General features: G+C 42.1%; 1 protein-coding gene across 3 annotated transcripts in view; it reads left to right on the top strand.

Moving 5' to 3' along the window:
* The window catches only part of npr1a (natriuretic peptide receptor 1a), a 55,453-nt gene that overhangs the window by 7,275 nt on the left and 24,037 nt on the right, over window positions 1-24,141 (top strand). For all 3 annotated transcript variants that reach the window (XM_027019747.3, XM_081703821.1, XM_081703827.1), the window contains exons 3-5: window positions 10,528-10,715; window positions 12,797-12,910; window positions 17,258-17,393. In XM_027019747.3, coding sequence (XP_026875548.1) covers window positions 10,528-10,715; window positions 12,797-12,910; window positions 17,258-17,393 — 438 coding nt within the window. The remainder of the gene's footprint in view (window positions 1-10,527; window positions 10,716-12,796; window positions 12,911-17,257; window positions 17,394-24,141) is intronic.

Below are 24,141 nucleotides of genomic sequence, written 5' to 3'. Positions count from 1 at the left end.
TTCTATAAATTTCTATAATTTAATTCAAGTTCTATAATTTTCCCCTGTTGTTGCATTTCTTGCAGTAGTCCCAGACGGCCCCAAGACCGCATGCTTCATAGCTTGCCCTGCTGTGATGCACATTGATTAAAGCAATTCACTATTTATCAAGCCCTTGTTAAATTTAATTAGATCAGTTATAGCAATAAAAACACTAGACTCAGCAGGGTTCCTAATAGTGTCCAGGGAATTCACGCTAACATAGGCTAGTAGTAGTGCACTTTGACCTCTGACCTAAACTTCAGCATAATATAGTTTTCTGACAACAAGATGCAGAATTATATTTGCAGTGCTGGTTACATAACTGCTTTCAGGGCTCCAAAAACCTGTCATAACAGTGTTTATGAACAAAACAAACAGTGTTTTCTTTGCATTCCTGATATACTGACAGTCACCATTGTCAAAATGACGGAAAACATGGCTTCAGTAGTATGGGCCAAGAACAGTGCAGGAACAGGCAGAAGTTTCTACACCAGAGCATATGGCATGGACCGTGACAGCTGCTGCTCACTGTGGTTTACATATGCCAAAATCTGATATTTTTGAGTATGTGTTTTAAAATATATTAATGTTCTTTGAAGACACAACCCACTCAGGAATGAATGACAGAGGCGTTTTCTCTCTCTCTCTCTCTCTCTCTCTCTCTCTCTCTCTCCCCGTGTGGTCAGACTGCTGTATGTAAGAAGAGGAGGGAGGGGAGTTGTGAGGTGGATTATGGGTGGAACACAGTGACTTCAGGTTCCCTTTAAGGTCCCATTATGAGCATGTTAATCTTGGTGCTTCATGTTATATGGAGGCAGAGAGAGGCTAATTCAAACCGCATGGCAAGTTCCAACCCTTGATTACATTATGGTGTGTATGTGTGTGTGTGTGTGTGTGTGTGTGTGTGTGTGTGTGTGTGTGTGTGTGTGTGTGTGTGATGCTGCAGTGTGATTACCCCCACAGCTCTATTTGCTAAATCAAAGATGGAGGTTTTGTGTGTGTGTTTGTGTGTGTGTGTGTGTGTGTGTGTGTGTGTGTGTGTGTGTGTGTGTGTGTGTGTGTGTGTGTGTGTATGTATGTGTGTGTGTGTATGTATGTATGTGTGTGTGCGCACATGGATGCCCACGGAAATAGAGAGAGATTGAAAAAGAGAGAAGAAAAGCATACCCGCAAAGTCCTCTGGGATAAGAGAGAAATCAAATCACATCATCAATTATGAGAGAAGAGAAAATCTTTTTCTTCATTTTAATTACATGCTCGTGCTGGTTTAAAATACATACATTCCATCATCTCTTCATTAGCAGTGTGCATCAGTCCTGCAGCCATAAAGGAATTATGTTCTTTGCAAGCTCTTGGCAGTGTTGCTTGCTCTAGTGGGGATGATTTGGTTTCAGAGAGATCATGGGAAATAGGCTCACAGCAAAACCAGGTGCTGCGTGAGGGGATCTCGCATCTCTCTGCCGGGGTCTCGCCTCCACTGCGACCCCGGCATTTTCCTCTCTGCTGTGTGTGATGGACAGGCCTGACCTCCGGAAAAAACAAACAAACAAAAAAAACTTTATGTCGCCATGACTGAAAAGCGCAGAACTTGGAGCTGGTGTTTCCATGGTGACAGGGAACATCTGTGCGAGTGCACATAGGTGGGTTGAGGCAAGTGTGGGGGATGGGGGTATTAGGGCTGTTATCTGACCTGTTACCTGCTGTCAGAGAGTAATACAGCACACACACATGCACAAAGATACACACATGCATGCGCACACCGAAACATGTATGTTTGTGTACTCTCCTGCATAAATGCGAAGCATAAATGCCTTATGCATAACCATATGCTAAAATTTACAAACACTCCAATAAACGTAAACACATGCTTCCATCCACAAGCACTCATCCACAGTCTTTGAAATAGTTATTTTTGCCATCCAGACACATTCCTTCACTCATCCCACCTGACTTACATGTCTGGAAACCAGTAGCACACAGACACTTTCATTTGCATGTCTGAGTGTGGGAATAAAACAGCCATGGTTCTCCTGTCCGTATGAGTGTTGGCACTAGTGTGATATACGTAGGGTTAAGCCTACCACAAGCCTAGTTTCTGTAATAAAGGGGTGAATATACCTTGTATTTTATCTTCAAATTATAATTTATATCACATTTGCCAGTCCATCATAATGCCTGTTTAGAGTTAAGAGTATTCATTGCTGCAGTTTTCCACTCAAATATGTGTTGGGATGTAGAAAGTGGAGGTGCTACTCCCCCACAATGCCTTGCAGTATTCTGGGTACAGTGTCTCCAGAGTTAAGCAGAGTTACTTCAGTGAATATTGAATAAGTAGATGTGAAAATAGTCAAAAACCAAAAACATAGCTTCAGTAGGAGCAAAAAATATGAGGTTACCTGGATAGGTACTGAGTTATCTGTAGAAGTCGAATGTTACTTATCACCAAGAGCATTGGTTAGAATTGAAGCTGGGCATTGAGCATTGCTGTTTGTGTTTTTGTCTTTTTGTGATCAGTGCTGTTTGTACGCTTTTGGTCTAAAACCAAAATACTGAAACACCATGAGAGTTATGGCCTATAGAAAAGCTGTCAAGCTGTTCGCCTACAGAGGATCATAGTGTTAAACGCAAAAAAGAATTAGCAATTAAGTGTGAATGGCCAAAATATAAAGACTACATTCCTTTTTTTAGGATTACACTCGAATGCATTATAAGTAAAATAAATATGTATCAAAATATTCATTTATAATTTGAATTAATTAATTCTCTGAATAAATTCATGTCTCAGGACATGGTTTCCTGACAGATGGGACTGTTGTTTGGTTGAGTAACCAGTGGTTATTACTTGTGTTTACATGTTATTTATACACAAATACACAATAACACCCATATACATATGCATGCGGGCGCACACACACACACACACACACACACACACACACACACACACACACACACACACACACACGCACACACTATTAAGCCCTAATCTGTCCGATTTAAAACATTTGATAAGGTTGAGTTTGACGTGTGAGAGAACAAGAGGGAGATGTCTGGCAAACACACCTGCAGTTTCAGTCACTTCTAATAAACAGGGCCATCTGTTGCCACTGGTGACCGAAACAGGGATGCATCATCCCCATTTGAGACATGTGAGGTTAGGGGTCACAGGGATTTACGTTCACAAACACCACCAGACCAATACTGGGTGTCCATCAATGGCAATAGATGTTTTGTCTTCATAAAGTGGCTTTAGACCTTTTGAATGGTACAGGAACACAGAATACAGATCCACTTCTGTTGCATGCAGATCACCAATCCAAGGCAAACCAGCTCCAGTTCACCTGAGGGTGGCTCTGCTCTGGGTGTGTTCTCGTTGGCAGCAAGTGGCCTTTTGATTGTGTGGAGCAGTTTGGTTTGGGGGAAGACCCTACCGCCAGGTTTGGCACTTACTTGGATAGTGCAGTTCAGGAAGATCAGAGACATGCACTTTAGCAAGTTCTATTATTTACTTTACATTTTGTCCTCTTTTGTTTGGTAGTTGTGCGCTAGCACAAAAAAAAGAAAATTGAGATCTGATGTACAGTCATGAACAATAAGCAATATTTGATGTTTTGTTTTCACACGTTGCTTCTCATTGATTTCTTCTAACACAGCTCCCTCAGACTAATGTGGCCTGTAATGCCACAGCTTTCGTACCCAACAGGTATCCCACTGTGTCAAGGAACAGTATCCTGCCATATCTCTGTTTTGAACATTCCAGAACAATTGGAATCTACATGAGATCTTAAATATGAGTTTTCCTTTTTTGTTCAACAAATAAAAATATATCTGTATATTGTTTCTTTAAATTTGTGACAGGTGCATAGGTGTGACTTACTTTCTGCCTTGGTCGTTCCATCTTTTCCTGACGTGTCTAAACCAGCACAAAACAACCAACCGAGAACACTCACCACCCTCTCTCTTCATCCATTTCACCTCAATTCATGGCTTACAAAGATGTGTTTCTTTTCTTTGGAGGCTTCCTTCTTGACTTGAGTGCACATTTCTCAGTGCATGCAACATGTTGACAGAGTCATACTTGGCTGCCCACCTCCTAGATTTAATTAAACCAAAGTCCCTTTCTCCTGGCTTTTGTGTAAACTGCTCTGCAGATCATTAATTCCTATAGCTTGACACTGGGAGGCAATTCATCAGAAGCAGTGGCTAATAAAATTCCGAGGGCACTGAGAGAAGTGTGTGTGTGTGTGTGTGTGTGTGTGTGTGTGTGTGTGTGTGTGTGTGTGTGTGTGTGTGTGTGTGTGTGTGTGTGTGTGTGGGTGGGTGTGTGTGTGTGTGTGAGAGTGTGTTGGGGGGTAAGGCAACTCAAAATTGTCTTTGGCTGTCTGTCAAACATCTAACATCTAAGCCACATGCATGGACATGCCCACCACAAGACCTGCCAATTATTCAATATCAGTCTCAGTACTCCTCATAGGTGGATTCGGAAATGAGAGTGGGGCCACAGATCTGCGAAACCTGTTTTGACTGCGTGTGTTAATATTTAATGTTATTTTACATTTTCAAAAAGAAAGAAAAGAAAATAAATGGTGTCTCAGATCTGCTTGATTAATTGGGCACTAAGTCAGGACTCTCTGGCAGTGTGTAACAGTGCAAGCTGTTCAGGTTCCCATGGGTGGGGTTTGCTTTGGAACCAGTGTGCAAATGTGTGCTGTCCAGGAGAGCAGAACCTAGAGTGTAACAATAACCCAGCTAGAGCAGTTCAGGAAACCCTCCTCCACATGCAACCGTTGCTCATTAATCTAGCTGAGCAGACATTTTTAGAAGTAGATGATTTGGTATGCAGAAACAGCAGGTTACAGGGTTGTTTTAAAGCCTGGGAACCTTTCTCTGGGGACGAGGGTTAGTTTGTGTGTCATGCAAAATGGTGCTTTTAGATTAGAATCACTGAGCTCTATTAAGCCTTGTCAGTTGTTAGGCTGTTTGAGCTCCGGAGCTCTGCAGTCAGCTGTGGCTTTGACTGTGCTGATTGGTGGTTGAGAACTCCAGTTTCATTAGGGAAAAAAAGTTCACACCAAGGTAACAGAACGTGATGGGAGTGCTGTGATAGTGTGAAATGAAGCAACGGGAAAGCCTGGAAATGAGCCACTTTACCTGTCAGATCAAACCTAGCCTTAGTGATTGGATGGATGGATGGATGGATGGATGGATGGATGGATGGATGGATGGATGGATGGATGGATGGATGGATGACCCATATTGTGTCCATATAGGCTGTCCATGCCATCGACTCCCAATGTCAGAGAAAAGGAATGGGTAGCTGTATTGCCTCTAATGACAGTGCAACAGCCATATTTGGCCTCTGCTGTTTAACGCAGCTAGTAATACAACTGGATTGGGCAGAGTCCAGAGATGTTTCAGTGTGCCATGCATTTATTCATGCACTTTGTTGATCTTATAATCACACCAGTTACTGAGCAGTTGATTCGGTTCTGTGAACCTCATTGGCTGACAGTGGCTAAGTTGGGGGCGGGGTGGGGAATCTGCTCCCTGTAAGTGGTCCATCTGTTATATTTGTGAATATCTGTGTAGTCACCTATAACTGTGACACAGCACCCCTAATGATCATTTCTCATTTACGCCTCGGTTCAGCACTAATAACATGGCCAGATTGCTGTTATTTGCATATAGTGATGCCTTGATTGCAATCTCCAATTGTTCCAATCAGCAGGTTCTAAAGCTTCTACCCATGAGCAAGATTGCCATATGATTGGTAGAATTATCTGTGTCTGTTATCTCAGTGTTTGTACAAAGCTCTTTGAAGTATGAAAGAATGTTTTAGCTATACACTTTAACGAATATGAGACAAAACACAGAATTTGACCTTTTAGTTTTTAGTCCTCTTTGCAGATACACATTTGACCTTTTAGTTTTTAGTTCTTTATGCAGTGCTTACAGTCTGTTGGCACTGACAGGTTTCTGCTTCAGGGCCTTGATTCTAGAGTGAATTTGCAAGAAATCAAAGCAGCAGTTCGGACACTGGAAGAAACATGCTGTTGCACTCACTGAGAGTGTAGCTGTTATGCTTTGGCATGGGAGTAGCAGGCAGTTGTGCAGGAAACTGTACATGTGGAAGGAAGAATGGATTCAGCCAAACATCAGCAAATGCTAGAAACTTGTGCTCCAGAAGGCATATACGATGAAATGAATGGGTGGTATTTCAGTATGTCAACAATCCAAACATCATCCTGTGTTAGTAGTCATGTGTGAAAATCTTTGTGTAAGTCCAAGAACTAATTTCAGAGGTAAAACAGTTCAGCACAGAGGCGTGGGGAGAATCCTGAAAATAAGAATGTAAAGACTCGGAGCTGTCAAGATCTGGGAGCTAATCTGGGAGCTGTTATCTTGGAGCTAATTTCTGAGCTGTGATGTGAGAAATAATCTGGCAGCCCATCTGGGATCTGGGATCTGGCAGCTAATATGGAAGCTGTGATCCAGGAGCTAATCTGGGAACCAAACTGGGAGCTGTGATTGGGAGCTAATTTGTGAGTTGATCTAGGAGCTAATCTTGGAGGTGTGATCCGGGTGCTAAACTAGGAGTTACTAAACAACAACTGAGAATGATGCTCTAACTTTAACACGTGTTATTCATTTTTTTCAGCATGTTAAAACTACAAATAAGTAATGATTTTAGCATCAATTGTTAATATTCAACATTAATCGGTTAAAAATGTAATGTACATTATATACATAAATATAACATGACATATATAAATGTACACTGTATTGCCTTCTCTTAGAGATTCTCTCTTCTCTTAGAGATAAAACATGAGGTTTAACAAGGATTGTGTAAAGTTTTCCATGCAATTATAGGTTCAGTTCCGTATGTTTCGATTTCTCTTCATAGTCCTAAAAGGCTGGGCTGAAGATCAGTGATCTAAACTAATGACATTTACACATAAATTCAGGTACTACACATGTAATAGAAAATTATCCACTTACAGGGCTGCTGATACTGAAGGCATAAAAGAGAAATCTGGTTTTATATCACTGAACTCAAATAAATGCCTTATATATGTGGGAATGAAAGCATGTCTTTGGTTGAGTGCCATGGCAACGGGTTCAGGTGCAGCACGGAGTGTTTTGCCAGTATGAGCTGCACACCAACCAATTATTTACAAAATTACTGTGCAGTAATGGCTGTCTTCAAAAGCCTCACTGCAACAGGTGACAGGAAGAACAGGTGACAGGAAGAACAGGTGCCAGGAAGAACAGGTGACAGGAAGAACAGGTGACAGGAAGAACAGGTGACAGGAAGAACAGGTGACAGGAAGAACAGGTGACAGGAAGCAGAAAGTGTGGCAGTGAGAATGAGAACAAGGAAAAGAACGTGACGGTAGAAGGAGACAAACAGAAACTTTTTCTCTCCTCTCTCTCTCTCCACCTCTTTCCTTCTGTATCTCTCTGTCGTTGCCTATTTCATAGCTTTCCATATGCAAAAGGTGTGCAAAATTATATGATGAGAGTACATATATGTTGATTTTTGGTGGTTCTTAATCAGTCTTTATTACCGTTTCTATGGAAATCGTGTGGACTGCGGTTTTTACCACTTCCTTGACCACATCTTTAACTACAGTAAATTGCAGATACTCCCTGGAATCTTCTTCAGATATTGCGGTTATGAATATTCTTGAAATAGGCTAATTGTCATATAATATTCATATGAATATTCATAATATAGGCTATTTCTCATATAATATTCATATGTATAGGCTTCATTTAGGCTACTTTTTATATAATATTCATATGAATATCCGTCATATACTTTTGTGTACTGCAGTGTTGTTCTATATATCATATACTACAGTGACTTTCTGAAATCTTTTTACTTTTTACCTGATTAGGCCCCTGTCATATCCTAGAACATATCTGTCATGTGTGCTCCTTTTGACACACTTCCAATTTTGTATTTAACTGTGTTGCACACAGAAATAACCTATACATTATACATGTCTTATACGTGAAATGAATGCATGATCTGTACCCCTTTTTTTCTGTTCAGTACTTGGGCATGTGGGTTTTAAAGGCCCAGATTGCTATAATCAGCATGTCTGGACTTCATCATTAGGTGTCTCATTGGGAACCATGACTGGCGATAATTGCAGTGCTGATTTGACCACAGTTAGGCAATTAAAACCAAAGAGGCTGACCAAGGATTCTCTACTCGCCTGTCTGCCCTCTGTGTACAAACCAAGGAACTCTTGATTTTGGAGACAGTCGTTTAGGCATGAAAAGCTGCACGTCCTGAATGGGTCTCCAGGCTTTGTGTTGTCAGTGTGACCGTGACAGCAGTAATGTTTCATAAACCTTTTAGAAGTGCAGGAAGTTGAGTCAGTTGCAACCTTTAAGCACTACACAGAACAGATTATCTTCTACACTACACCCACATGCAAAGAAAAAATAATAATAATAAAAAAAATAATAATAATAAAAAATATATATATAAATATATAAAAGTTATTATAAACATGAATTATTTATGACCTTTTCACATAAAATAACATTTTTTTATGTGTAGCCTATTTATATAGAGAAAGCTTAATGGCACAGATTTATAACTTTGTACAAAGCTTATAGCATGTAAATGTTTTAATATAATGTTCCATGTATGTTTATGTACTATTTATGGCATATGTAGCTTATAGGGTTATGATGGGTTTTTTTTAAACTCTTTTGCATATGCATAAGGACAAACGAAAGAACATGTCCTGTCTCTCCTCCTTGGGTTATTGGCAATCAAACCAGAAACCTCATTTGAACTGTTTGCAGAATTCTCTGGAACCTTCCGTAGGTTGTAAACCAAAATATTGTACAGCAATATTGAAGCTTTCAAGAATGACCTAATCAGTTTGCCTAAACAGCTGGATGTCGATAAATACAGCATGCAGAATGTCCTTGTTGATAATATTGCACTTGTATCATAATTAGTTAAGTACAATGCTATAAAAAAGACAATAGACTAAAGAGTGGTCATATGGCAAGGAACGCATAAGAGGTAATGCAGAGTAAGTTAATGAATCATGTTTTCTCATTCATTCACATTTCCTCCCCACTGGACTGCAGTTGTATTTTACCGTCTCCATGATTATATAGTACTATTGTATTTGGTCCTCATTTGCATATGACGTTAGAGTCATGACATGATAAAACATAATAAATCTGTCTGACAGTAAATTTCCCAGTGAAGATCCAGATTTGATTATCTTTTCTCAAACAGTGTGGTCCCACATTCAAGTCGTTAACAAAGTTTTGTAAAATTCCATTTAGGTAACAAATCGGGGGGGGGGTCTATTTTGGGGAGTCTGTTTGATTTAAGCATGATGCAAACTTTACAACTGAAATAATAAGTGACCCAAAGAGGAAGGTGAGTCTGAGCTCTGGGAATGCCACAAACCTGTGTCTTAAGAAATGCAAATGTAGGTGTTTCAGACAAAGAAACTATACAGAACAGAGATACCATTTTGCTGCTCTGCCATGATTTAAAGGATTTCATTTAAAGGAATTCATCAACTCTGCTAACCATGCAGTTCTCATCATGGGGAAAGTAACAAATGCATCACAATTTTATGCTGCTGGTAGTTTTCAGTGTACCACTGGTCTCACAACTTGAGCTTGTCAGTCATCTGTCCCTTGGCAAAGGTCATTAATATAGATGGACTCATTTACATGCCGATTTTGTTTGTTTTTCCTTGAGTGCAGGTGAAATTACAAACAACACTAAGTTGACACCAGTGCACTAATTATTGCCACAGTATAACACCTACTGCCCATTGACACCACCAGTCGGTCACCTGCAGACTCAGTGGTTTGTGATAAGGACTCTATTTCCCAGGAGCCATTGGCGAGATTCCCCATATGTTCGTTATCCCCTTGACAGAATCACAATCCTCTAAGCTGTTCTATGTCAGCAGAGTATTGAACTGTTTTCACCTGTTTCTCATTATTCAGTAGTACTTAAGTCTGGACTTGTATTGATTTAATTGCAAAGTATTGCCATCTGTTTACTGTGGTTTACTGGATGTTGTCAACCTGTCTAATATGTTCTGTTTATCACTCTGCTTGTATTTTTTGACCCGCTCTTGGATTCCACTTTGGTTTGGTTGCCTGTTACCAATGGTACTTTCAGATTACGACCTTGGACTGTTTTCATGATGTTTTTGGAATTACCCTTTTGAGAAATATGAAATAAAACAAATACGGAACATCTTTTTAAAACCCACAAGCATCTGGTGTCTTCTTCTAAGCATAATACACAGTGACCCATGCTCTGACTGCAGTGTGACTGCAGTGTACATCTGCAATAAATGTTTCTGTGCTATGACTGTAGTAGTGTTCATCTACAGTAATTGTTTAACTGCTCTGGCTGCAGTAGTGTTTGTAGTAACTGTTTCATTGTGCTCTGACTGCAGTAGTGTTTGCAATAAATGTTTCTCTCTGCTTTGACTGCAGTGGTGTATGTCTGCTGTAAGTGGGAGACATTCAGGAAACTGATGGTGCAGTTCTGGAAGCAGCGGCTTCCTCCAGAGGAGTACGTCTTCTTCTTCATCGACCTGTTTGGAGAGAGCCTGCGAAGCCACCCGGCCAAGCCCTGGGCCCGAGGAGACGCTGACGACCATGCTGCCAAAGAGGCATTTAAGGTCTGAGTTGCTCTAGTGTCCATATTTTTATAACCTTGAAAATGTGTTTTCGAGCAGCATATTTTCGAGCAGCATGTTAAAAAGGATGTCCGTTAACCCCTGCCATTCCAATAGCCCACTAATGGGTTTATACTCTATTTTGAATACTTCATAGCAGTCACTGAACATTATGCATAAGGATTAATAACTAAATAATTAGTTTGTAGTTGAAGGGGACATAGTGACAGGAGTGTTATGGCAGGGAGTCTGGAGAAGGTTTAATTAAACTTGAGAAGGTTTAATTAAACTGCATTTAAGAGAAAGATGGAAGAAAGAGAGGGTTTTTTTGTAAGATTTATGTCAAATTTGACAGAGAACTGCCTTAAGTTGTCAGGTTAATAAAGGACTGTTTTTATTATCTTAAAAACAGTAAAGTTTTAAGTAAAATAAGTAAAGTTTTAATAAATAGTACATAGAGTATGTGACATAATACTTCATGATTTTGTCTCTAGGAGCTATCTTTTGATGGCCAGTCTCCATGCTGTCATGAGAGAGGGGCTCACATGTATTGATCAGAACCGCTGGGAGCTTTCCCCTCATTACCCCTGCTAAAATCCCACTCACACAGGATAGTTGCATTTAGTGTCATCAACGAATGTGTGTGAAGAGGAATTCACTAACGGGTCCACGCGTACTTATGTATCTGATGAACAAGACTTTTTCATTAGCCCATAAAATCAAAAGCAAGACCACTAAGCACAAAACTACTATTGGGTCATTTAAACACAAAATTTAAATTTGAGATTGCACAGTCTTATACTGTGTTGATGCTCCACTCTATACCTAAGTGCCAAGCTGTAAGACGACATTTGTTTCCATCTTCACTGCCTGTCATCAGTGAATTAGTGAGGGGCCGGTTGTTTTCATAAACCTTTTCCCAAGGTGCTGGGATGCTGTATGTCCATAGTGATACCTGTCTGTCAAGTTTTCCCAAGGTGCTGGGATGCTGTATGTCCATAGTGATACCTGTCTGTCAAGTTTTCCCAAGGTGCTGGGATGCTGTATGTCCATAGTGATACCTGTCTGTCAAGTTTTCCCAAAGTGCTGGGATGCTGTGTGTCGATAGTGATACCTGTCTGTCAAGTTTTCCCAAATTGCTGGGATGCTGTGTGTCGATAGTGATACCTGTCTGTCAAGTTTTCCCAAAGTGCTGGGATGCTGTGTGTCCATAGTGATACCTGTCTGTCAAGTTTTCCCAAAGTGCTGGGATGCTGTGTGTCCATAGTGATACCTGTCTGTCAAGTTTTCCCAAAGTGCTGGGATGCTGTGTGTTCATAGTGATACCTGTCTGTGTAGTTTGGGAGCTCAACCACAACCTTTGATTTACTGGATGCTGCTCAATGAAAGATTGTGATGGGGCAAGCCAAGTCAGACGCTAGCGGATAAGAGGTAGAGCTTTTATTACAATCCAAATCCGTAGTGGTGAAACAAGCAAGGGTCAGAACCAGAAAACGAAGCCAGGTGTAATCACAATCATGAAGAAAAAACAGTCCGAGTCAAAAACCAGAGCTCAATCAAAAACAGGTAGACAAATCCACTCGAGGGGTAGGCAAAAAAATTGGAAGAGGGTGATACGGAAAAAAACAGGTCAGAAACACAGAAGATCAAACAGGAGAAGAACTCTCAGTATGCACAGACAAAACTGGAGGCAATGCTTCAAAACACGGTACAGGACTAGGCTGGCTTATGTACATTGAATACTAGGGGAAACAGGTGAAGTCAATAATCTGGTGATGAGGCTCTGATGAACTGGTGGTGATTGGATAAGTTGTTCTCTGGGCGATGAACAGCAAGTTAGGTATTGTAGTTTGCTTGGGTGTCGGGCGGCGTGACAAAGATAAGCTTGAGGGGGATCAATAAAGATGATCCTAACTGATGCTTTGATGTAAACTATGATCCTAAATGATATACCATTGATGACGATCCAAAGACATTTCAGATTATCTTATATGTGGTTACCGAATATTTCATTGTAGTTATTAAGTACCTCTCTTCTAACCCCATTGCTTATGGGACCTTTCTCATTGTGTTCTTCCACGCAGAGTGTGAAGATATTGACCTACAGAGAGCCTCAGAATCCCGAATACAAAGAGTTTGTGTCCAAACTGAAGACCGATGCCAAGAAAATGTTCAACTTCACTGTTGAAGACTCTCTGGTAAGCAAGGCAACTTAAAGCTATAACCCGACTTCTCTCCTTGTAGACTCTTTGACCTTGTGTTGATAGCCAACAGCTGCTGTATGTTTGTGCTGCTTTTCTATAGTGAGAACCATTTCTGAGGCCAAGCTAAGATGTCGTTTGGTGTGAGAGTTCGCAAGTGCTATTAGTCAGCTTTAAAAACAACTCATTTCGAGTTTAAGTGATTAGTAGGTTTTGGTGATGATATTCCTTATAGGAAACTATTTAAAGGAAACTTACTTAGACAGAAAAGTCGATGGAGAGAGGGATTTGCACGTCATGACCATCGAGGCAGAAAGGTGAAATTTAGGCCTCTGTTCATGTATTCTGTACATCTGACTGATCAATATTCATGCTGGGAAAAGCCTGTGTGTGTGTGTGTGTGTGTGTGTGTGTGTGTGTGTGTGTGTGTGTGTGTGTGTGTGTGTGTTTATTTGTGTCTGCTGATCTCATAATGATGGACAACATTGAGTCTGCTCTGAAGCTTTGTGGCATTTAGGGTTCCTTGGAACAGTTTGTGTGATTATGCAGCCAGTTACAGTGGGAGCTATGTTTGTATGAGATAAAGCGTCTTATGTGCATTAGTATTCTGCCAGGAATGGTCCTAGAATTACATATTTATAACATTAAGATATTTTTGTGTACTAGTGGAGTCATCTATCATGTGAAAGCACTAGCCTGCTCAAAAATGCAAAATATCACATCATTAAACCCACCACACTGAAGGTTTGGCAGAAGTTAAGACAACATGTCCCAAGTCCCCTGTGGGTGGTAAAAGAGCTGCTATCAAGCGTTATTATCAGTCACTGTATGGTTTGGAAGTGAAAAGTTAAAGCTAATGAACCAGAAAATGGTCCATATTAAAGTCCTTCAGAGGCACCTTCTATTAGTTGGAGGGACGGTGAGTTTTTGGTGGGAGTAGGAGCTTATGAATTGCTTAATGTGGATCATTTAATGTAAATGTTAAAGTATTCCTGTCATCCTAGCAATCTATGTGTGTCTTACCTGTTCCAAAACATCAAACTCATCCTCATTTCATTATAAGGATTACAAATGTTTGGTAGTTTGGCCTTTTAAAAGATTTCTCACGTTTTTGCCTTTGCTTTGAGAGATTGTAGCCCCACGTTCTCACGTTTTCGCTGCATTTTGCCTCCCGACTTTTCCACCATGTGTTCATAGACAAATTGGCAGCATTATGCATCAGTGGAGATGTCAGGGTATTGGTCCTCCGGAACCTCACACACGGGGAGCACGAGCGGCGAACACGTGCAGCGAACACGTGCGCCTTTGCTTTCTAAGCTACGTCGTCTGGGGAGGCTGCATGATGACAGCATGCTTGCTTTCCTCAGCCTACCAGGCATATCAGCCGGCTGAGTGGGCATCACTCCATGGAACAACTCAAAAAGATGGAGGATTTTCCTGACCAGCACGCGGTAGCTACCTGGGTGGTGTATCGGTTAGCCACACAGGGCTTTACAGACGACACAGGAGTAAGGGGGGAGTTGCTGTACATATTCATCCCCTGCAGTTAAGTATATTTGAACTCCATTATGAATATATATTTTAGATAGCAAATGAGGAATCTACTTTGGCTGTGGACAATGGAGAGGTTACCACAGTAGCCTGTTAGTCTTGGGTGTCTGTCCATACTCCCTGTGGAGAGCTGTTAATTGGAAATGTCACGCGCGCACACACAAACGCACACACACACACACACATGCACACACACCATTTTACTCCAATTTCCATTAATATAGGCTTGTTTTATTACACGCAATTAGCTTTTAATCTACAGCACCTGTTGAATGAGTATTTCTATTGGCTGCGCTGCTAAACAGGCATTTTTATGATGCCATTACACAGAGGCAGGCTACTGGGGATTGGTATTAATGAGGCATGTTCACCTGGAGGCAGGTGTCTACCAACCACCCCCAACACCACCACCACCACCTCTACCCCCACAACAACCCCACCACACACTCTGGGCGAGCACGGAGCAGGCAGCAGCCGCGGGTCACGCCTGTGAAGAGCACTTCGCTACAGCCCATGCCGTGGGCGTCTGCTACTCACAGCCATTAGCAATGAAATAGGGAGTAAGAGGAAAGAGAGAGGGAGAGAGAGAGAGAGAGAGAGAGAGAGAGAGAGAGAGAGAGAGAAAGGGAGAGAGAGAGGGAGAGAGAGAGAGAGAGAGAGAGAGAGAGAGAAAGGGAGAGAGAGAGAGAGAGAGAGGGAGAGAGGGAGAGAGAGAGAGAGAGGGAGAGAGAGAGAGAGGTAGCTGAGAATAGAACATATGGGTAATCAAGTGTCAAGACGTGTTGGGATTCAGCCAGCAGCACACCAGCTATGAAAAACTACAGAAGTTTGACATGTAAATGGAGAAGAAGAAGGGCATCAGGGGCAGGGGCAGCTGCAGTGACAGAGACAGTGATGGGGTAGGGGCAGGGGCCTGTGGGGGTTGGTTGGGGGGTGGGTGGCACAGAGGGCTGCCTGGAGATTCACATCGGTCTCATTCACACAGTCAAGTTGCACATCGGTCATGTGTGCCTGTCAGAGTCCACGCTTGCACTCCTCCCTGCGTCATCCTGTGCCCCAGATTTTCGCCGTTTCTGCTAGTTTTGAGGGTTTAGGTTTTTAGGTTTCTTTTTTCTTTCTTGTATGTTTACACTGCTGTCTCTAATGACTTTTAACCCACATGTCTCTCTCACACTTTGTATTTTTCTCTTTCGCTTTTCTCTCTCTCACTCTCACTCCTTTTTCTCAATCCCCCTCTTTTTCTTTTCACTCTCTCTCTCTCTCTCTCTCTCTCTCTCCATCTTTCTGTCACATACACATGTTCAGCGTGGATGAGTCCACACAGCAGCTGTCAGAACCCTGTCTACAGTTGCTATGGCAACCTAACCCCCCCCCCCCCACAGCCCAATCTCCCTGCTTTTTGAAGAGATCTTTCCTTTCCTCGACATCCCCATGCTGATTCTATCAAGATCTGTCTGTGTGCATTACTGCTGTCGCATGTCCAGCCTGAGATGTACGGTGGGTAGGATGGAAAGGATCAGAACCTGTTGCCAGGTGGCTGTCTCCAGCTGAGCCTCTCAGCAATCAAACCTAACCAAAATTAAGTCACCATAAACAGCTGGCCTCAGACAGAAACCGATTATCTCTGTTACTCGATGGTAACTGGATCCCAGAGTTCACTGTCAGGCACAGCGTGAATAGTTCCTCCTCTGCTTTAGGGCCTCACATGGGTGCTGGGCTGTGTGTTTGTTTGGAGCGAGGAGCCGTTAGGAGAGATGTGCCTCTCTGAGCTGTGCACAGGCCTCCAGGTGAAGTGCAGATCATGGCAGCATTTGCTTGGTGCAGTCAACAAAAGCCTGAGTGCAGAAGGTTTAACTCGGGTTAGCTTCAGGGCTTCAAGGTTAGCCACACAGTGAGACTGTCAGCATTCTCCTGGCACTGTCTTGTGCGGTTTTACTCCACTTCTTACAAGCCTTTCAGATAAGTGTTTCAAGTCGTGTTCATGCTCGCCTTATGCTCCTCTGGTAAACACTGAAGAAGAAATGAAGAAAATCATTATTTGCAAATCATACATGTCCGCATTCATCAGATCGATACATAATTTGTGTTTCCCCAGCCATTTCAAATTCAGAAAAGGTTCAGTATTTTGTGTTTTCTTTTTTTTTCCCTACTCATCCACCACTAGCGTTTACATTAGAACGAAGCCGAGAGCAGTGGGTTGTGGAAGCTGATGAAAGTGAACGTGTCGACAGGAGGAAGGAGGAGTAAGAAGAGAAGATGAAAAACAACAGAGATGAGGGAAGAAAAAAAAAGCTCCAAATCACCACAGCTTACTGGACCACCAGAGGACAATTAGCCCAGAACCTATTTAAACTTTTAATGTCCCATGAGCCACTGCTAGTTCCAGATGGTGAAACAAACTTCCAGTGGTAGTCCAGGTAGCAGAGTCCCTTGTAGTCTTCAAACGCAGACTGAAGACGTATCTATCTGTGGAATATTTAAATGACCACTGACCCTGCACCCGCTGGGTGGCTGAAACTCATATAATTGTATAGCACGTATAGTTTGATATTGTTTGTAACTACACTTATGGTTGTCTGATACACAGCTTATACGTGTTTTGTACTTCTAGGCATCAGCATCGATCCCTGTATTTCTACAGTATTCTAGTTCATTGGTATATTGAACTCTAACCTACTCTACTGGCTAGTATGTGTTCTATGAGTAACTGACAAAGCGCTTTTGTAAAAAGGCAAAGTGAGATCTCTTCCAGCTCAGTGATAATGTACATTTTCTCTCTCTCTCTCTCTCTAGATGAACTTGATTTCTGGAGGGTTCCATGATGGCATGCTGTTGTATTCTCACGCCCTGAATGAAACCATGAACCAGTCCGGTCTGCAGCCACCCGGTCATGCCGTCACTAAGAGAATGTGGAACCGCACCTTCCACGGTCAGTCCCATACCCCACCGATGAGAGCGGTCCGTGAAGCAGACCACACACCACATGCCGACACACCACACACTGACACACCACACACCACGTGTGTGCCAGCCTTGGCTGTTAAGAGCAACATATCATCAAAAACAGAGGGGCATAAATCAGCCCCCCAGAGCACACTCTCTGACCCCAAGTTATTAAGGAGGGGTGGTGGTGGTTGTTGTTGTTGTTGTTGTTGCTGATGATGATGAGTTTTACTCCTACCTAAAAATAAACTAACAGTACTTACATCTAGAGAGTATGTTGGTTTGTTGTGAGAACCAGAAGATGAGTGTAGAAGTTGTGCAGTTCTTTACCTTTTGTGGTGTGTTTTGTGGTGTGTGATTTGTATTTTGGTGTGTGATGTGTATTTTGGTGTGGTGTGTTTTGTGGTGTGTGGTGTGTATTTTGGTGTGGTGTGTTTTGTGGTGTGTATTTTGGTGTGGTGTGTTTTCTGGTGTGTATTTTGGTCTGGTATTTTTTGTGGTGTGTATTTTGGTGTGGTGTGTTTTGTGGTGTGGTGTGTTTTGTGGTTTGTGGTGTGTTTTTCCCTCACAGTTAAATTTGACTAACAGCTTCAGGTTAAAGTGAATCTAGTAATGAAACTAAGTGCCATAAAATGTTTTAAGGAAGCAGTGTATATAAAGTATTAAGTGTATTAAGTAGAAACTGTATTGGAGTTCTAATTCATGAATAATTCATAGCATGGCTAATCAGCTGTCTGCTTGTTGGTATTAAAATATTAAGACTATAATGTGCAATCCTGACAAGTCAAAAACAAGTCTTGCTTTCAGGATAGCATCCACATTGTAAGAGACAGTGTAGTTGCTAGTTTTACTCAGCCATAAGTGTTCCAGAGTGTCCTGTAAAGTGTTCCAGAGTGTCCTGTAAATGGACAAGCTGCCAGGAGCATGCTGGGAGTTTGTTATGGTGCTTTCTGTGTAACACGTCCAATCTGAGGCCGCTCCCAGTGATCTCCTTGCAGGTCTTGCTGTTGGATCTAATTGACTGTGCGAGGCGACTTAGACGGATGCTGTTCTGCAGATGTCCTTCTAGAAATAACTGTGCAATGCTACCCGCACAACCAAAATGGGATCTTTTCATCCCGGAGCCAATAGAAAGTAATGGGACGTCTGGCTCGCCTTTGTCGTTTTCCTTTCGAGCCTGACTCTCTGCAGGAGGAGGTGTACTGACTTTGTTCTTTCTCGGCCTTTAGCTACGCCTCCTATCACTGCCTGCAGGAGAAAGCCACTTACTGGCAATCCCAGCAGTCCCTGACGTCTCCTTTTACCAGCAATGGGCAGTAGGAGGTCCTGGTTGCCATAGCTGTTTGTGTGCGTGCATGCGTGTAAGCGTGCATGCGTGCGTGCTTGCGTGTGCGTGCTTGCGTGTGAGCGTGCATGCGTGCGTGCTTGCGTGTGCGTGCTTGCGTGTGCGTGCTTACGTGTGCGTGCCGCGACAGTATGAATAAATCCTCCCTCCTCTCCAAATTCTCATGCATCTTCAGCACAGCTGCTCACTCATTCCATCTTACTGATCACATCACCATTTAAACATGCAAATCACATTCACGTGAGTTCTTTTCAGCGGGTCATTGCACATTGCGCATGTATGATTACATAAAATTACTCAAATGGTATTCCTCTGTTACTTAGTGGTGCCTCAGATAGGCACCAAGATAGAGAACAGCATAAGGTGGGACTGGCTTGATTAACTTGGTTGGTTTGATTAGCTTGATTAACTTGGTTGGTTTGATTAGCTTGATTAACTTGGTTGGTTTGATTAGCTTGATTAACTTGGTTGGTTTGATTAGCTTGGTTGGCTTGGTTGGTTTGATTAGCTTGGTTGGCTTGGTTGGTTAGATTAGCTTGATTAGCTTGGTTGGCTTGGTTGGTTTGATTAGCTTGATTAACTTGGTTGGTTTGATTAGCTTGGTTGGCTTGGTTGGTTTGATTAGCTTGATTAACTTGGTTGGTTTGATTAGCTTGGTTGGCTTGGTTGGTTTGATTAGCTTGGTTGGCTTGGTTGGTTAGATTAGCTTGGTTGGCTTGGTTCGTTGGCTTGTTTTGAAGCCTAACCTTTGTGGAATTATTTATTGAATCAGCTTTTTTTTAAATCCTTACTAAGATTGGGGGTATAGTTTGTATGCTGACTGCACTCTGAAGTCATGATGTTTACACTCAGGCTGCCCCAGGTTTACTGCCCAACTGCTCTAGGTTCCTCCCGTTACCCAAGCCCCTCCCCCTCCCCTTTGCGTGTGCTATGGCCCTTTCTCCTCATCTTTCCACTCTGCCCTCTGTTCACTTCCTGATCTTCTTTGCTCCACCTGCTCAAATCCAATCATACACTGACCTCTGTCTCACTCCTGTTCCACAGAGCCACACCTGGACCCAGGCCAAACACAGACCACACAGAGTGCCCAGTAATAACCCACCGGGCGAAAACAATCAGCGTGCAGTAGCCCTGGGGCTGTTTAAGAAGTGCATAACAGGCTGTTGTCCGATCATAGACATGTGTCCCAGAATAAAGCCCAAAGAGAAAAATCTAACTGTGGAATTCATATGCATCAGAGGTAAAGAGTGTGAGAGCAAGACAGAAAGAGTGAGATACAGAAAAGAGAAAGTCGGGGAGAAACAGAAGGATTAAGGCAGAGAGACACATTCGCCAAGCGTGTTGGTTACTTTTTGTTAATATCAATACATGTAAAGGAAAACAAGTGTGTTGTGATCTTTGTAAGTTAAGTGCGTGGATGTCATCATTCAGACTCAAGAAGTGTGACAAGAACATTTTGAAAGAATTTTACAGAAGAGTTCTTCACGTGCTCAAGCTGCTGTGGAACTCGGCAGAGGAAAGGCAAGAATCTTGCCAAAGTACTTGGCAAAAGCCTGATCACAGAGTTGAAGAGACTGCAGCATTTGGGACTGAGCTGCAAATGGAATCTTTTCAGGAAGCTGGTTTTAATTGCCATGGCTGGTTGTGAAGTTAAGCTCTGCTTCGAGCCCTAATGAGGTGGACTGGGTCAGATAGATACAGCTCACCTCCCCCAGTCAGTCTCTCTCTCTCTCTCTCTCTGTGTTGCTCTCTCTCACTCTGATCAGTCTGTCTGTCACGTCTCTTGTGCGTCCCTCTTCAGTTTGTGCTTTTTGTTCTGTTCATCCTGCTCCGCCTCCTTCCTCATCTCCATCTTTCAGCTGTAATGCGCATGTTTGTGTGTGTGTGTGTGTGTGTGTGTGTGTGTGTGTGTGTGTGTGTGTGTGTGTGTGTGTGTGTGTTTGTGTGTGTGTAGGTGTGTGTGTGTGTGTCTTTCTCTCTAAGCCTGTCCTTGGCCCTCCTCTCTTTCTGAGACTGAACTCAGTTCCCCCCTGATGTCCTTTCCTGTCTATTTCCTCTCTCCTTTAACTCACTCTTGGAGCGTCAGAGCTGTGTAACTCATTCATGTTTTTCTCTTTTTTCTCTCTCTTCCTTCACCCTCCTGTTTTTCCTCCTCTGCTTTCTTCTCTTCATACTTTAACTGTTTCACTTGTGAGGAACTCTCACTGTCTCGTCTCTGACCTTCCGTATTGTCATTGATTCATAACTGTTCCCACTCTGTGTGACACGCCGGCTGACTTACTCTTGAAGTTGAATCAGAGAGCACTGATAAGAGAGATCAGAAACTAATTGTCTTCCTTATGGCATTGACACTTTGTTTAGATCTTTTGCTGGAGGTAAGGAAAACACTCATGTCCAACTCTTACTGGACTGGAGCCACCAACCCCATGATCCCACTGAGGGACTAATTTAATACGGGCTGAAAAAGCAAGACAGGAAGTATTTATTCAACTGAGAATTACACTCAAAGACCACGTAGGGTGTCATCATATGTGTGCATCTACATTTTTCATTTCCCCTCAATGTGTAGCACTTAGTTCAGTAACATTTACACATACAGTACCAGCGATTTATGAAGTCTGTATTGGTGTGTGATGAGGGCATGCTAATCTCTTAATAAACTCCCAAACACACTAGCCAACACTTATTTTACAGAGTGGTTAAGACCTCTTGTGGTGTAGGGCATTTAATAAAGGTGAGGACATAAATACCACTCTCATCTAATGACTGAGTGGTTGATTTCCCCACAGGGAGCAGTGATACTGAACTTCTATTACTTTAAGTGCTCTCTCTTTCTCTCTATGAGCTGATAGCTGATTTTTGTATATATATTTCCATTTTATTTTACTTTTGTTCATTTTGATTAATTTGCTAACATGCAATCGTTTTTTCCCCTCAGATGCTTAACCACAACCCCTGAAACAGAATTCACATATTTTAAGCAATAAATTCAAAATTCCAAGGTACACAGCACATGCATGGGCTCTGTAATACCCTAAATCACACTTTTGATCAACTCAGTTCAGGCAACACTGGTGGAAAAATGCTGTACCATAGTCTGAAATAAGAACCACAGCTCGGAGCTGCTGCCATTTTGAAGCTCATCGTGGAACAGGTTTACTGGGAACTGACTTATTTTCACTGGTCTCATCTGTGCCTCTGTTTAAAAAAATAGTGTCGACAATGTCTGGATGATTTGTGTCTGTATATGAATATGGATATATATCAGTTTATGCTGTATTGATAGATGTGTTTACAATGTAAATGAATGTTTAGAAGCATCAAGCTAATGTGACATTCAGAGGCTTAAGCAGGATGCAGGGACGAGGCACGTGAAATAATGTGAAATAATTTTCACATTTATTGACACACTTTCAGCCGTTCATTGTGTCACATTGTAAGAGACAGTGTAGTTGCTACAGTTTTGCTCAGCCATAAGTGTTCCAGAGTGTCCTGTAAATGGACAAGCTGTCAGGAGCATGCTGGGAGTTTGTTATGGCACTCTCTGTGTGACATGTCCAGTCTGAGGCCGTTCCCAGTAACAACACATAGCACGCAGGCTATAGTTTCAAACACCGACAACCTCAACGATAAGGCACGAGACTTATATAAACGCATGACAATTACACACAACAAGGATCAGGTGAACAGCACGAGAGGGCGTGGCAATATATACACACACAAACACACACACACAAATATATACATGGGGGGGGTGTATCGTGACAGCTAACATTTGTGTCTTAGTGAAAACCAGGTTCTGATAATAGTGAGCTGACTTCAGAATACACATTGCAATATTGTTTGATGTTATTTGGAAGTGTAACTATCAAGTAAAATGTTAATCATAGGAAATAGTAGTGTAGACTGCTAAATCACAGTATTTGAAATCTAGATTTCCATGCAGTTTCTATGACAGAAGCGCAGTCAGAAGCCTTTCTCTTCATTTCTGTGCTTAAATGCAAAAATGCTTTGGCAAGAAAATCCAGAAAATATCTTTAATGAGCAGTCACCTAAATAACCCTTCAGGTTTAAAACTGAAAGAGGTATGTGCGACACTTTCCACTTCACCAAATGCAATTCAGAGCTGTTTTTCACTAAAAATGCAATATCAAGGGAAAAGACAATGTGTATATACAGAATCTGTGTTTTGTTGCAGAAGACATTGAAAGCTTTCTTTTAAAACAAAGATCAAACACACAGCTGTCACTTTATACCATACTTAATGTCATGCTCTGTGGTATCTTGGTGTGTTTATATATTGAATTACTATGTATTTGTCTATACAATAACAAGGTTCATGAGTGTTTTTTGTGAGTTTTGAAGTTACTTGAAATGAAAGTTTACTTGTTTGCAGTTTTAGTGTGTTATTGTTTAATATTTGCTTACTGCCTGGGGGTGTTTTATGACCTTTTGGAGGCACAATTGTACTGATGGATGATAAATCACTTTGGAGATTAATTCAACTGTTTTTGCCGTTAATACAATAATTTAGCACTTCAGTAGTGCCTTAATAATTGCGTTATAAATGTGTGTCAGCATTGCATAGCAGCCTGGGACTGATAGAGTAGATTACCTTCTATTTGGATTTGTGTGGCAGATTTGAGGTGCCTTAGACCACTTTGGAGTTATGTGTGATTTGGCAGTATGAAGATTTTGGTGGGTTGAGTCATTTGGTTTTGAACTATGTTGTTCAAGATTTAGCTGTTGACAGAACCTGTCATTCCTTGCCATTCAAAACTCTTGTGTGATTACATGTGTGATTATATTTGCTCTACTCAGAACTGTCATTGAAAACAGCGTGTGGCAGTTGAAAGTGTGGGCCTGTGTGCTGGCCGGGACACTCCACTGTGCTGGAGCCAGTCTTGGAACTGTACCCGGACTCTGCTGGTGATGGTGGGTGTGTATTTGGCTCTCCTCTGTGTGAGCAGCCTGTGCTCAGGCCTTTAGGCCTGGACCCCAGCATGTGTTAGCAATCATCTCAGAACCTCTCACAGTGAGGTACCCTGGGGCAGCTAATGAAATCCATGTACACCAGTAAATTAAAAAGTCATTAGCATAACCCCACCCCCCCCACCCCACCCTTTCCCACTCTCTTTCACTCTTTTTCATTTGGGATTATTCATTTCAGTTCAATGGCTAGTATGAGGCAAGTCTCCCCAGCCTGTAGCAATTTACTAGGACGAGCAATGCCGGAACCTTCCAAAAGCAGGCCTAAGGCCTCAGAGCACTCTGGTCCCACCAGTTGGGAGGAATATTGAATTTAACGATATGCAGTGATGGTCTGAATTACTGCCAATGACCCTCCTTGGGGCCTCCTGTAGACAGACGAGCTCTGTAGCCCCTGGAC

This window comes from Electrophorus electricus, chromosome 2, assembly GCF_041902795.1.
Source record: "Electrophorus electricus isolate QZ-2024a chromosome 2, ASM4190279v1, whole genome shotgun sequence".
NCBI lineage: Eukaryota > Metazoa > Chordata > Actinopteri > Gymnotiformes > Gymnotidae > Electrophorus > Electrophorus electricus.
Note: the sequence above shows the minus strand (reverse complement) of the source record. Positions and strands in the feature narration are given on the sequence as shown.